Source organism: Delphinus delphis, chromosome 2, assembly GCF_949987515.2.
Source record: "Delphinus delphis chromosome 2, mDelDel1.2, whole genome shotgun sequence".
In the NCBI taxonomy this organism is placed as follows: domain Eukaryota; kingdom Metazoa; phylum Chordata; class Mammalia; order Artiodactyla; family Delphinidae; genus Delphinus; species Delphinus delphis.
Window position 1 is genome coordinate 134,342,004 of NC_082684.1, and position 14,724 is coordinate 134,356,727.

Below are 14,724 nucleotides of genomic sequence, written 5' to 3' on the forward strand. Positions count from 1 at the left end.
AGCACCTCTGAACCGTGGGAGGTGGGTTGGTCCTGACACAGGCCCCCTGGGATGACAGAGAGCCGTGTGGCACGGGAGCCCCATGCAGGCCTTCCCCTGTGGGGCGTAGAGAAGAGGGACCCTGGTCACCAGTCCTGGGTGTGATGGTGACCAGGGACTCAGAGATCTGGGCCGCATTTCCTCCTCCGCTGGTCCACATAGAGCTGAGCACACCCCAAACCTCACGATTCACTAGCCAGAAAGGGGCAGGTCATGGTTCATACTTAGAATAACAGTTTCTACATTACCCAGATCTGAATGACTGTACTCCCTTGACTTCAAGGAAGTCAACTGTAAGATGTATCACTGATTCATGATAGCTTTTTTGAAATGTAGAAATAACTACCGCATTAAATTAACACTTACTGTAAATACATACATAAGAATTACTTCCTAAGCCATGCACCTTAGAACAGGGAAAGGCCATGGGGATATTTGGCCAAGTGAGCCACGTTTCCCTTTTCTGGGTATATAGAGTGGCAGTTGGGGCATCTCTCAGTTTGTGTTCTTGTCCAAAACGCGTTCCTTGCCCTTCGTGGATGCTTGAAGGGCAGGTTGATGGGCCAGCGTGGCAGAACGGGAAGCTGGCATTTCTCCTCCCAACTCAGACTTTACCTGCTCATCTGTGGCCTGGGGTCAACTACTAGACTATGCTTCCCATTGAACTTTCTTTCAGGTCTTCCACCAATTTCCTTGGGGAAAGCAAAGCTATTTTGATCTACCTGGAAGCCTTGATTTCATAATTTCATTATAAAAGGAAAATATCTTTGAAGTTCTGTATATGTGTGTTTTAGTTGTGATTTGGGTACCATTATAGATCAGTCTCTCTCTCTCTCTCTCCCCTCCCTCCCTCCCTCCTCCCCCGCCTTGCCCAGACCACACATGGTTTTGTACCTTCTTCCCTGATTATCAGTGTGATTAATGTGTTTTACTCATTTCTGAGGGTGGGGGAACTGCCTTTGGTTGGGGGATGCTGGCCTCACCCACCCAGTCTGCAGCTCGGACTCCTTCCCTGCCCTTGACCCTCTGCTGAGAATGACCGGGTCTCAGTCACGAAATCTCAAGAGAGCAGCCTCATTCCTGACATTGACCCTGAGGGACAGTAGCCTTAATCACCAGTTATGCCTGGCCCCACTGGAACAGGGACTTGGCCCGGGGTGGGGTGCCTGCACCTTGAAGACGTGTGAGGTAGGAAGTCAGGAGGCAGCTGTTTCTTGCTAGATGTATGACCATTTTGCTTCCTGGGCCTCAGATTCCAGCCACCAAGTGGGTATAATATGGGCCTAGAACCCATCGATACATAAAGCTTTGATAAAGCAAATTGTGTTAAGCACTATGGACAAAATCTGGATGCTTCACTGGTTTTTCTCTTGTCCTTTTTGACAGGCAAAGAGTAAGAGCCCAGGTCTGAAGTTGGGCTGCCTGATCAAATCCCAATTCTCTGCCCTCTACTTCCTTGTCTGTAAAATGAACGAATAATTATTTCTGCCTTATCAGGGTCATGAGGATAAATTGAGTTAATCCGTAAAGTGCTATGTTAACTTGCATTATTATTATTCTTCATAGAAGGAGGTAGTTTGTTAGTTCCTGTGGCCTTTTCAGTTCCTCTCTGGCTCCTCAGTCACAGGGGCAGGCAGCAAAGTGTGCTATGTTAACTTGCATTATTATTATTCTTCATAGAAGGAGGTAGTTTGTTGTTCCTGTGGCCTTTTCAGTTCCTCTCTGGCTCCTCAGTCACAGGGGCAGGCAGCAATGCTCCTGGCTGCTGCAGCAAGAGAGCCCCGGCTTAATTTCAGGTGCGTCACTGTTACGGCAAGAGCTGTAATTGCAGAATAAAAGTGTTGGCATCGGATGAGGCTTCGAAGATCCTCAAGTCCAGCTTCCCATCTTCCACGTGAATGAACATGAGGCCCCCCGACCAGGGCTGAGACGGCCGGGCAGGGCCAAACCAGAGTGTGCTCATCACCCGTGAGCCTGGAGCTCTGCACGCCGTCTCACCTCACCCCCATCTGTCTCCCCACCCCGCCTCCCACGCCGCTCACTGTCAACTTTGTTGTTTGCTTGCAGAAAAAGTTAGAAAACCTCAAGAGCTTAGACCTTTTCAATTGCGAGGTGACCAACCTGAACGACTACCGAGAAAACGTGTTCAAGCTCCTTCCTCAGCTCACGTATCTCGATGGCTACGATCGGGACGACAAGGAGGCCCCCGACTCGGACGCCGAGGGCTACGTGGAGGGCCTGGAGGATGACGAGGAGGATGAGGATGGTGAGTGGCGCCAGGGAGAGGCCAGGCCAGGCTTTATGGGGGGGGGGCAGGCTGGGTGTCAGGGGGCCCCCACCGGCCCCCGAGGGCTATCGACCTCTTTCTAGAACTGTGGAGGGGAGTGGGCTGTCTGCTCTGTTTACTGTTGTCCCTGGTCTGTCTCATTGATTGACGCCCCTAAAATAACAGGGCCTGAGCCCCAGAGAAACATCCTGAGGTTCTCCAACTGCATAATAACTCCTTAAAAACCATCTGAGTCTTCCTTCAGTTTCTTTCCCTTTTCCAAAGTCCCCCTGAAAATGAGATCCTACAGTGTCTCTCTATAGTGTGGTGCTGGACTCAGGTACTCTTCCAGGGAGGGGACGAGCGGATGGAGGAAGGTGGGGTGTGGCCTGAGGGTCCCCTCTCTCCATCTAGGGTCCGGTAGTGGAGATGAGGTCACAGCTGGAGAGGTCGTGGGGCCCCCAGCTGACTGCCGCCCACGGGACTACATGGTAGGACCAGGGGGATGAGGACTGAGGAGCTCCAGGGGCCCAGGAAGCAGAGGAGGCTGCAGGCAGCACGTTGGGCTCCCTGGTGGTGTGGTGAGCAGTCAGGGACCACAGGAAGGAAAGAAGGAAAAGGAAGGAGAGCCTCGCATTTCCTTCCCACGCTGCCAGCTCAGTGCGGCTTCCCTGCAGGTCCTTGTGGCCAGAGTAAAGTTGAGGGTTGAGACCTTGCCTGAATAATTCAGATGTAAGAGTGCTTTTCCCTTGTTAGGTGGGAGTATGTTACAAGGGATTCAGACACCCTGTTTGCCTTAGTTTGTTCCATCTTGTGATGGGACAGAAAGGTCCCAGGACTGGAGCCCTGAGACCAGGCTTCTAGGCCCAGATCTGCCGCTAACTCCAGGTGTGACCTTGAACAACTCACTTCTCCCCCTCTGGGACTGTTTCCTCACCTTTAGGGCAGTGCGTTTGGCTAGATGCTCTTTGTGAATGAATTGACTTCTCAGCTGTCCCAGGCCTGTAACTTGGTTCTCTGATCCGGCATTTTCTCTCCCATCTCAGCCTCCACGAGAGATCTTTTGTCTTCGTAATACTTGGGAGGAGGGCTTACCTTTGGGATCATTTTAGGATGCTTATCTTTTGGGTTACTTTAGGATGCGTTCAGTCACATTAGAGCATCCAGGCTGTGGGCCTGGATGGGCGTGGGAGAGTCGTGGGCCCCACACCTCTGGTGCCAGGCCCCGGGCCTGTGCTGTGGGAGGGAAGGGCCAGCTCACCACCAGTTTGTTCTTGTCCCCATTCCCACTGCACAGAGGAAGAGTACGATGAAGATGCTCAGGTAGTGGAAGATGAGGAGGACGAGGAGGAGGAGGAGGAAGGTGAAGAGGAGGATGTGAGTGGAGAGGAAGAGGTGAGAGGTTGGGCTGGGCAGGGAACCGTCTCTCAGAGCCCCCCTCACTTACCCTGCTGCCTCTGAGTCAGTCCCACTAACTGCCTCAGTGATCCGCCTCGGCAGCCGGGAGCCCTGGCTGGGAATTGAACCCACTTCAGGGCCTGTTACTGGGTTGGTCTGGGAGAGGCAAGCCTTGCAGCTGGCCCTGGAAAAGAAAGAGGGAGGGGATTCATCTGCTGGGGCAAGCCTGGCACTTGTTTCCACATGCAAATTAGTTCCTGTAGAATCCACATCTCCTTTTTCTACCTCTTTGCATTAGTATGTTAATTCAGATATTCAGTGAGCACTTACAGTGTGCTAGGGAAAATCAAAGACTGCCTCGAACTGGTGGGTAATAGGATAAGACACTGCTGGATTCCACATCAGAGGGTGACAAGGGTCCCCTGTACACAGCGGATAGTGCCATTATCCAAACACTGTCTGGCGTCATTTTTTAACAAGGTCTGGGATGTGTCTGTGACGGGGTGGATCCCAGCTTCTACCACTTGCTAGCTGGGTGTCCCTGGACAAGTTCCTTGACCTTCTGAACCTATTTCCTCATCTGTACAATAGGTGTCATTTTACAGCGGGGTTGTAAATAGGGATCAACTCACTGGCTTAAGAGGATAAAATAATTTGTAAGTAAAATGTTTAAGGACAAGGGAGTGTTTGCCCATTTACTGCTTTAGGCTTTCACACTCTTCTCCAAGGTCCTGGCTCTGTGTGCTGGGTTTTGTGTTTGGATGTTCTGAGTCTTTCAACAGCAGAGTCATTTTCCCTGGCTTTTCAGATTTCTAAATCAACTCTTTCTAATTGCAAAACTTAGACCGAGAGAGGTTTAAAATGATGACAGCATGGACAAGGTACCTGCCTTCTCCCCCCGTTCCCTGTCTCTCTCCATCAAGGGCACAGATACCTGTCTGCCACACAGACCTGCTCAGGCGGGATGTCCCAGCCAGACCCCCACAAGCTGGGGAGAGGCAGGTCGGGGTTAGTGAGAAAACTGGTGAGATAGGCTTGGTTCCCGTCAAGTTGTGCTGCTGGGTGTCTCTTCTACCCAGGTGTAGACTGCTAGGCTCACCTCTGAAGAATATTGTGTATTTTAAAAATAGAGACCTAGCAAAATAGGCCCCCCAGGACAGGGCAATAAGTCATGTTGGCTAATGGATTTTTCGTCTTGCTCTTCCTGTCAGGAGCCGCCAACATGTAGAGGTTGTTTTTGGTTTGGGGTTGGTTTTTTGCTGTGGTTGTTTTTAGTAATCTCATTGACTATCTGCAAATTTCCAGCTTCCAGTAAAGGGGAGCTCTCTCACACACACACACACACACACACACACACAGTCTTAGCAAACAGACTGATTAAGGAACTATTTGGTGACATTATGAAAGGATATTTCCCTTGACAAAAAGAAGTCTATTGCCAAGTTCTCATTAAACAGTGGGCTGCCTGGTACTTTAGGAACAGTGTTCATGCAGAGATTCAACTAGCCTGGATCTACCGGAGCAGCGTGAAGCGTGGTCCTGTGTTGAGGGTGAATTCACATCCCTTGCTGAATCTCACGGAGGTGGGAGTGATGTCCTGGGCAGGGGGTGAGAATTGTATTTTTCCTCCCTCCAAGTGACCCAAGTTTGCAAGACGGTGAAGGGGCTGCACTCACCCACAGACTGGGGTCTGGACTGGGGTCTTCTCTTGAAGCCAAAACTAGAGTGAGGACAGATGAAAGCTCGGCCTACTTCACACGATGGAGAGTCGGCTGGGAAACTTGTTCCCCTAGGAGGGCACACTGCGGAGCTGCCTGAGTTATAGGGACTTCAGGTCAGGAATTCTTAACGGGGGATAGAATCCACCCCCCTCTGCTGACATTGTTTGCAGCTATTGTGTGTAATGTGGGTATTTTCTAGGGAAGGGGTTCAAAACTTTCTACAGATTCTTAAAGGGGGGGTCCTTGATACAAAAGAACCTCTGCTTTAGGTTCACCGGTGCGAAGCAGGTCTGTGGGAGCTCTGAGGGGCTTGGGGGCGGCCCCTACCTTTCTGAGCTCGGTGTCAGGGAAAGTGGCATCCTCCACGTGTCCCACGGTCGGGGCGTTCCTAATGTCCGGTGTCCATCTTCTCTCCTAGGAGGATGAGGAAGGTTATAACGATGGGGAAGTAGACGATGAGGAAGATGAAGAGGAGCTTGGTGGTACGGCAGCGTTTTTACTCTCCGCGGGTAGCAGGCTGGCCCCCTCAGTTGACAGTAGATGGCCTGGGTCCTGAGGACCTGGCCTTGGTTTGCCAGGGTTGGCAAAGCGTCCTAGACGTACGGTCCCCTGCTTTCCCAGCGGGGGGGGGGGGTTGAGTAGGAGGCAGGATCCGTGTTTAATCTGAATGCCTTTTCCTTACTTTTCCAGAAGAAGAAAGGGGTCAGAAGCGAAAACGAGAACCTGAAGATGAGGGAGAAGACGATGACTAAGTGGAATAACCTATTTTGAAAAATTCCTATTGTGATTTGACTGTTTTTACCCGTACCCCCCCAAATCCCGCTCCCCGAAACTTATTTTTTTCTGATTGTAACGTTGCTGTGGGAACGAGAGGGGAAAAGTGTACTGGGGGTTGTGGGGGGAGGGAGGGGGGAGGGGGTGGAATAAAATACTATTTTTACTGCCACTCTTTATTTTTTTCCCCTACTTTTTCTTTGTGTCTGTTTTGTCCCTGATAAATTTGCGATAGCTGAGTACACACACAAGTGAGCGTTTGTTCCTTACCCTCAAAGAGGACGGTTTGGAGATCTCTGACGTTTCCTGGTATTTCCCGAGTCTCTTGAGTTGGTTGGAAGGCCATGGCTGGCCTCAGTTTGGTTTCCCAAAGCCCAGGAGGGGCTGAGCACCAGCCGCATCTTACCTCTTGTTCTGGTTCCCGTGATTTCCGCCTTTCTTGGGCCCGCTAGAGGCAGCCAGCGCCCTGGTTTGTAAATAGCAACCGAAAGGCGTATTTTGGCACTAGTCGGGGGATCTTCCGCATCTCCCGTCCCCTTTCCCTCTTCACAGATGGTGGTGGGCTCCGCTGTCCGAAGAAGACTCTGGTGTCACTCTTGTGATGAGCCAGAGAGCTGAGAGCAGCAGGCTTCTGAGTTAGGAGTAAAATGGATTTGGTAATTCTAATTAAAAGAGAAGAAGCAAACCCTCAAACTTCAACCTCTTTCAAAGATTAAAAACAAAACTGTCCTATCTTGTTCTGTAAAATATTAGAACGCTTTGTTTTACAAAATGACAAGAGAATTCTTCTACGTGTCCTCCTGTGCTTAGACCATTTTTACTAACCTAAGCACAGGAGACGCTGCTGCATGTCGGCTGGGTTTTTTTTTCATACACCCGAGCACGGAAAAACTAACGCAAAATTGTATTTTCTTACCTAGTGGAAATCTGAAATGACTGCAAATTCCTAGCGAATGTACAGGTTTGCTTTCCTGTCCCTCTTCTGGATTGCTTTTGAAGTGACGTGTGATCCCTTAGCCCGTGTTTCATCTGTATAAAAGAACATCTGCACCGGTTTTCCTCCCCCTCAGAAGAGCCAAACTTTGAGTTTTATGTCTGTTTGTCATTGATAAATTTCAATAAATCTTTTTATACAATTTTTTTGGGGGTGGCTTCTTTGAGTCCAACAGGTCATTGATCTAGGATGAATTCCAGATAACCTGCTAGCTGATGGGGGTGCAGGGGCGAGCTTCACATTGGTTACCTGATGAAATCGTCTTTCTTACAGGATATATAACCTGATACACTAAGTTTGGGTACTTTGGGTCTCAACTTGAGACTCGGTGGTGTGCTATCTTCATTAAAAACTTCATTTGGGCAGGGAAGTGGGGGTGGTGATGTAAAGAGAGAAAGATATAAAAAGAGTTATTAAAAAACACTCACCAGGAAGGCCAGCCTTGGGACCTTACTTTGAATATCTTTCATTGTTTTGTTGTTCAGACTGTAAAAAGAATACAGGAAAACCTGAGGAATGTACACAACAAATTTGTTGCTTTTTTCACTTAACGTTAATTATAATTTCTCTACCTCTAAAGAGTCTTTACAAACATGTATCTGAAATGGCTATGTAGTAGTCCATTAACTATTCTGATTTGCTTAATTCTAACCAAACGGTAAGATGTTTGGGTTATTTCCAACCTACCACTAGACATTCTGTTATACTTTGCAGAGTCACTACACCAAAAGGTGACATGTATAAGGCTCATGTGCAAGGTTCCATGTTTTCCAGAAGGGTTATACCAATATACTGTGGTAATTTATACACATATATTCATTCTCAGCCGTATGGCCTTGAACCCGACAGCAAGCCCTAGATCCTGTGTAATTCCAGCAGAATGAGGTGTTCTCAGGAGAGACTGACCCACCCCACCCCCTGGGTGGTACCCTGACACCTACTGCCCTCTTCTTTGGAGCAGACAGACATCCTCTGGCTCCAGGTGTAGGCTTGGGAGGTGGCCTTGAGGCCAGGTCCTATGCTAGGTATCAGGACTATGAGGACGAACTGGCCAGGCATGCTCTGACCCTCCCAGAGCTGGTGAAGGAACATGGCAGTGGAGTGAAATCCAGAGGCACTCAAGCCTGGACTCAGGTTTTCTGGCCCTGACTCCATGGGGACTTTAAGGATTGGTTAACTTCACGTAGATACGGAAGTAAATGCTATAAAATGTAAGGTAAAGTGGATGATGATGGATGGGTTCATGCTGATGGGACCAAGGGAGGAAAACCCTATCTATGTCAGTCATATCAAGCAGTTACATCAGCACCTGAGATACGGTCTTGTGCCCATTTTACTGATGAGGAAAACCTAGGTCCAGTGACTTGGAGGTAAGAAGAGGGGGAGGCAGGGTTAAACCTGTTTGGGCTATTTCCATTTCATCGAACTTAGTCACGAATGGCAAGGAGGAAGGGGAAGCTCATCCAGAGGGGGAGAGGCAGTAAGAGCTGACCTTTATCGAGTTCTTGTTGTGTGCCGGGTCCCATGCTTTACATGCAGCATCTCATTCATTTGAGATGAATCCTCACAACCACCTTAGGTGGGGTGCCATTGCCCTTGTTACACAGGTGACTCAGAATGTGATTGGCCCAAGGTCCTGCAACCAGAAAAGAGCAGCATCAGTAATAAACTAGGGGTGTGTGGTTCCAGCACCAGCCCTCTTGCCTTCCACTAGAGTGCCTCCCGTCGACTCCTCCCCCAGCTGCAACCACCTGTGTGGGCCAGCTGTGTCGAAGCAGTTCCTCACCCCCTGCCCAGCACAGCCCCGGTGACAGGTTTCCCCACCGGGGCTAGTGAATGCCATAGGATGGCCCCCTGAAACGGAAGGGCCCTCAGAAACCACCTAGTCATCAACCAGCCCTCTCACTCGATGAAAGAGGAAACCAAAACCCAGGGAGCGTAGGTGACGTGCCCAAGGTCACCCTGCAAGGCAGTGCCAGAGCCCAGCTGGAGCCCAGGACTCCCATTCCTGGGCTTCTGAAGCACCACATCTCTCGCAGCTGCACCGTGTGGTTGCGGGGAAGCCAGCTGTCATGAGATGCAGAAGGTACACAGTGCAGTGTCTTCCAGAACACAACCGAGCCTGGGGGGACAGGATGTAGTGAATGCGTGGCACATCTCTCTGTTTCATGTGGCTTTGGAGCGCAGCCTATGTTTTTAAATACAGTGGGTAGTATCTGGGATTGATCATCCCTGAAAAGGGTGTGCATTTCTTGGTAATGTGATGATTCTTGATCATGAGTTCCTACTCTGTGTCATGTGCTATATCCATCGCCTCCCTCATCCTCATGCAGATTTCCTAGATGTAACCAAGGCTCAGAGAGATGAGACAACTAGCCTCAAACCTATGTCTTTCTGATGCAAGAGACCTTGTTCTCATCCACTGTGTTGAAAGAGCCAGGCAGATGAGGGAAGAGGGGATGAGCAATTCAGTTTGTCTCATTTGCTGACTTGAAAAGGCTGTTTTTATCCTGATTCAGAAACTCATTGTTCTTGCTTGGAAGGATTCCCAGTGGATCCCTAATAAAGCGGCTTTGGATAATGGCTGACCTGAGTCCCTGGACCAGCCCTTGGACAGGCCCCTGTGGCCGGCTGGACCCAGGGGTGAGCGGGGCCAAGGAGAGGGCTAGAGATGGTGGGACAGAGGAGGGCAGGTCTGAGGCTGAATCGGCCTGAGGCCCTCAAGACAGCCACGAATATGCCAGCAAGGGGAGAGACTGGAGAAAGATTCAAGCCTGATGGGGCATCTGTAGACGGCTAACTGTCTCTGACTTGAGGAGCTGATGAAGGAGACATCAGTGCAGTTGCCGGCCAAGCATCAGTTGCTCTTGGTCTGGCAACAACACTACAAGGGACCGCTGGAAGGACTCACATGGATGTGGGCCACTCCCATTCCTGAAGCTCAGATTGGGCTTCCCCACCACTCTGGTTCTTGGGGTGAGCAGGTGACACTGTCCTGGCCAGTCAGCATATTCCAAACTTTGACCATAGTGACTGGTACAAGGAGGAGCCTGGAACCCAAACTGGTTAAATGAGGCTTGGTCCCTGGGATTTGGAAAATGAGAAACCTCCTACTGGGGGTATGGATGGGGCTGGGAGGGTGGAGGTACATCCCTTGGAGAGAACCTCTAGATGTTTCCATTTCAGCCCGAGACAGTCCTGACTAACACAGTGAAGTGAGGACATCAGCATACATTTAGAACTTATTGTTTGCTGGGCATTGTACATTATTTTGCTCGTTTCTCATAACGTCCTATCTGGTAGTCATTATTATCCCCATTTCGAAGATTGAGCACATATATAAGTACTTGATAAATATTAGCTGCTTAGTGACAGGCACACAATAAATACTTTATAAAAATCAGCCTAGTGTTGCCCAAATTTCCCTGATAAGAATCCCTGGGGCTTGTCAGACTGCCAGGTCTCAGCCCTGGGAATTCTGGTTCAGTGGCTCTGAGGAGGTGCCCAGGAATCTGTGTTTTAACAAGTGCCCAGAGGATTCTCATCATCGAGGACATTTGGGAAATGTATTCAACTCAGTCCCCACCACAGCCTACTGAGGAAGGCATTACAGCCATTTTTATTTAAAGTTGAGGAAAGGGAGGCTCGAGAGAGGTTTATAACCTGCCCAAGCTGACACAGGTGGTGAGTGACAGAGCTGGGGTTTGAACCTGCGTCTACGTGACGTTCACACTCCTTGGGGAAAAGGGATGATAATGACTGCCTGTGTATCTCACAGATTGTGAGATGATGCAAAAGATGGAAAGAACATCGCAAAGCGGAAAGTGAAAACCACGACGGAGAGAGAGAAATGGCTGTTTATGAAAAAGAAGCCCAAGCAACTCAAATATTTTCTCTAACCAGGGAAAAACAGAAGTCCTAAAAGCCACTTGGTAATTAAGATAATCTACGTGGAAGGTTTTTTGTCCTCCCTTTAAAATTTACATGTAATAAGATTCACTCTTTGTATCAAGCACCACAGTCATGCTAGATCTTAGTTTGTAGAATATCTCAGTTGTAAAAAGAAATGGATTTGCACTCTGGGGGGTGTCGTAAGTCTTGCTGATGGCCTGTTGAAGGTGTTACAAGTTTTGACCAAGGCTCAGAAGACCTAGACTCTCATCTTCGCTCTGAGACTAACAGCTGGGTAATTGCAGACAGGTCACCTTTACATCCTGTGAGAAGAGTGATGCAGACTGCATGACTCTGACAGCCTCAGTCGATAGTTTGTTACATTCTTTCCCTCCCTGCCCTGAGGCTCTAGTTAGGGCTTTGTTGAATGTGAAGTTTAGGAAAGGCATTCCCTGGTAAAAACTTTGAGGTGACAGAAGGGTTAATGGGCAAGAAACAGCCTTCCTGCTGAGGCAGGAGCTCTCTGATGACTTTCTAAGGTCCCAACAAGTAGACAGCCCAGTCTGTACCCACCCACAATTGCCTGGGTCATCCAGCTGGGCCAATAAGGAAGCAGAGAGAAAACTAATCCGAACTGAGTGCTCACTGGGTGCCCAGAGCTCGACACGGGTGCTCTCATTTCATTCTTGTTGTAGAATCTCCTTTGAGGTATTTATTATTCTCCCCACTTTCCAGATGAATACGCTGAGGTTCAGAGACATTACATCATCTGCTAAACATCATACAGCCCAGGAAAGCATGAGCTGGTATCAGAACCCATAGCTTCCTGGCCCGAAATACGGAAGTGTTTCCTCAATTCTCAGGTCCTGTGAAGCCTACAATGAAGTGCAGGGAGATTCATCTCCTCCAGATCTTGGTGGACTAATTTCATACCTTTTCTCAAGAATCTAGCTGTCAGGCCTAGCACACTCCTCCCACTCATCTCTGCAGTTCTCCAGACTTCTACATCTGACAAAATCAGCCTCGCCATGGTCCCCGGGAACAGATGTCTTACGACAAAAATGATCTGAACCTCAGGAACAAGGAGGATGGATCGCTCCCTCTGGAGAGAGGGACCCTAGATGTTTTGAAGTATCAACAGCAGCTCCTTCTAATGCTTGAAAAATGGAAGAGACAGCAAGGCTGGTGGTACCATCCTGGGCTAGAGCTGGGAGGCCTGTGTGACTGGGGACGAGCCACCTCTCTGGAGTGTGTACCTCCCAGAAGTGTCAGGAGATACAGAGATGATAGAACTGGTCCAGTGGAGAGGGAGGCATCAATGATGTATGTAGAAGAGACAGAATCTGGGAGAAAATCAGAGGCCTGGGATCCTGTAACAGAAGCTTAGCCTTTGGTAGAGGAAAGGACACTTCTTCCTTTGCGACAGGAAAGAAGGGAGAGAAAGGTTATGGGTACAGGTGGGTGGGTAGCTTTGGTGGAGGGAAGAAGGTAGAGTTCCATCGGCTTTTGAAGGACATACGAGCCAAGGTCACCAGTGGGGTATGGAGTCAGAGAGGGGCAGAAAGGGAGTAGTGGTTTGAAGAGAGACAAGAAGGTATGAGACGTTGTTCTGGAGGCTAGGTAAACCACCACCCCTGGGAAGCCTGGTGGGGGTGGGTGAACGCCTATTTACCTGCAACAGATGACCCCGACTTTAAAGGAGGACCCGTCAGCATGGCTCAGCTGCTAGAGTGCAGGCATCAAGGTGGCAGACAGTTGTGTTTAACTAGCCGGACGATTGTAATGCACACAGCATGAGGCAAAGAAGACGGGGTGTTTAGAAGGTTGTAAGAGTGGACCGTGTGTCCTAAATTGGCTAAAGAGGGAAGTGAGTCATGACTGAGAGTGAGTGAGAAAGCAGGAGACGGTCGGTAGATTGGAGAATGGCTGGAGCTGAAGGATTGTTGGGATGGGAGCACCAAGGTAGGTGAGTGGCAAGAAGAAGAGGCAGTGGTCAGAGAGTGGAGGTGTCCAAGGTGGTGCACTTATTGGTGAGAAGGTCAAAGAAATGACCATGTAGGTAGGATGGAGAAGCATGTCTTCATTGGAGGTGTGGAAATGAGGAGTCTGCAGAACTGACAGCCCAAGGTATTGGATGGCTCTTTTTTATTTTTTTAACTGTTAGCTTTTTGTTTTGTTCTTTCTGCCACACCACGAGGCATGCGGGATCTTAATTCCCTGACCAGGGATCAAACCTGTGCCCCCTGCAGTGGAAGCACAGAGTCCCAACCACTGGACCACCAGGGAAATCCCCCGGATGGCTCATCCATGAGGTTATTGAAGTTGCCAAGAATGACAACAGGAACAATAATAGGAAAAAAGATAATAAACCAACTGCTAGAGCCCTCACTAATGAGGAGGCAGATGACAGCAACAAAGAGGTAGACGTGACTCTAAAAGAGGCAGGAGGAGAAACGGAAGCAGTGATGGGGAACGAGAATAATTCTCCAGTTCCATGAGGAGGGGGCCAGCCTCCCCTGTGGCCTCCTCATGAGAAGACTGCAGGGGAAGTGGCGTCATTAGGTTTCAGTTAGGATAAGAGACGAGGTCCATCAGCTGCTTACTGATGGACCATACATGCTTCCAGAAAGATTGAGGAGAAGAGTGTGGGAAACAGCCCTTGCTCTCCCTAACACAACTTCCACGTACTTTCAGGTTGGTGGGGGGGGCAGGGCTAAGGCAGGAGAGAAGGCTGGGTCTTTTCCATTCTGGTGCTTGTGGGAGTCCACAGAGGAGCTGGCTGTCTTGTGTTGTTTGTTGTCTCAGATTCTTTGGAGCTCGCTGGCTTCTCCTCTCAGGGGCTGCCAACTCCCTGTGACCCCACACCCCTGACATCTCTGTTCTAGCCGGATAGAGGTGGTGATCTCTGCCTGTTGACTTAGCCCCACCCACCCTGGCAAGACGCTGGCTGATTGAGCATCCAGATATGCATACATTGGCCAAATGTCTCAGCCAGATGTCCCCTCTTACTTGCACACCTTTGGCCAGTGTTCCAACTTTATCAGTGGGATTCAGATGGTAGGGAGGAAAGCAGGAAACACCACCATGGCCTGCCCCTCTGGGTCCTAGCCCCTCACAGAGTATACAACAGGCATATTGGAGAACTGCAGCAAAGGCTCCTTTGTCACTCAGATATAATGGCAGCTCTGGGGCCTCAGCCGTTCAGTAGATTCTGCTGCTCTCTGCACACCCCACGTTCCCCTCCCCAGGCAAAAATAAGCTGCCTGAGCTGCTTAGTCATGGGCAGTAGGGAACCTCACTTATTGGTCAGGTTCTGGCCTGGACACCAACCCCTGCTTCATTCGTCTGGCTGTGGGGGATCCAGCCATAATTTATAAGCCCTAAGGACTGTGTAGAAAGAGGTGCCTGGGCACAGAGAGTCCCATACAGGATTCACTGAAAGAGGAACACACCAAGACACACCGTAATCAAAATGAGAAAAATTAAAGACAAAGAGAGAAGACTAAAAACAGCAAGGGAAAAGCAACAAATAACATACAAGGGAACTCCCATAAGGCTATCAGCTGATTTTTCAGCAGAAACTCTGCAGGCCAAAAGAGGATGCCATGATATATTTAAAATAATGAAAGAAAAAAGCCTAC

General features: G+C 49.4%; 1 protein-coding gene across 1 annotated transcript in view; it reads left to right on the forward strand.

The window, feature by feature from the left end:
* Window positions 1–6,310, forward strand: part of ANP32A (acidic nuclear phosphoprotein 32 family member A) — a 38,481-nt gene extending 32,171 nt beyond the window's left edge. Inside the window, exons 4-7 of the mRNA XM_060005703.2 lie at window positions 2,107–2,305; window positions 3,603–3,700; window positions 5,843–5,906; window positions 6,115–6,310. Of these exons, the coding sequence (XP_059861686.1) occupies window positions 2,107–2,305; window positions 3,603–3,700; window positions 5,843–5,906; window positions 6,115–6,176 (423 nt within the window). The 3' untranslated portion in view covers window positions 6,177–6,310. The remainder of the gene's footprint in view (window positions 1–2,106; window positions 2,306–3,602; window positions 3,701–5,842; window positions 5,907–6,114) is intronic.
* The last annotated feature ends 8,414 nt before the right edge of the window (window positions 6,311–14,724 follow it).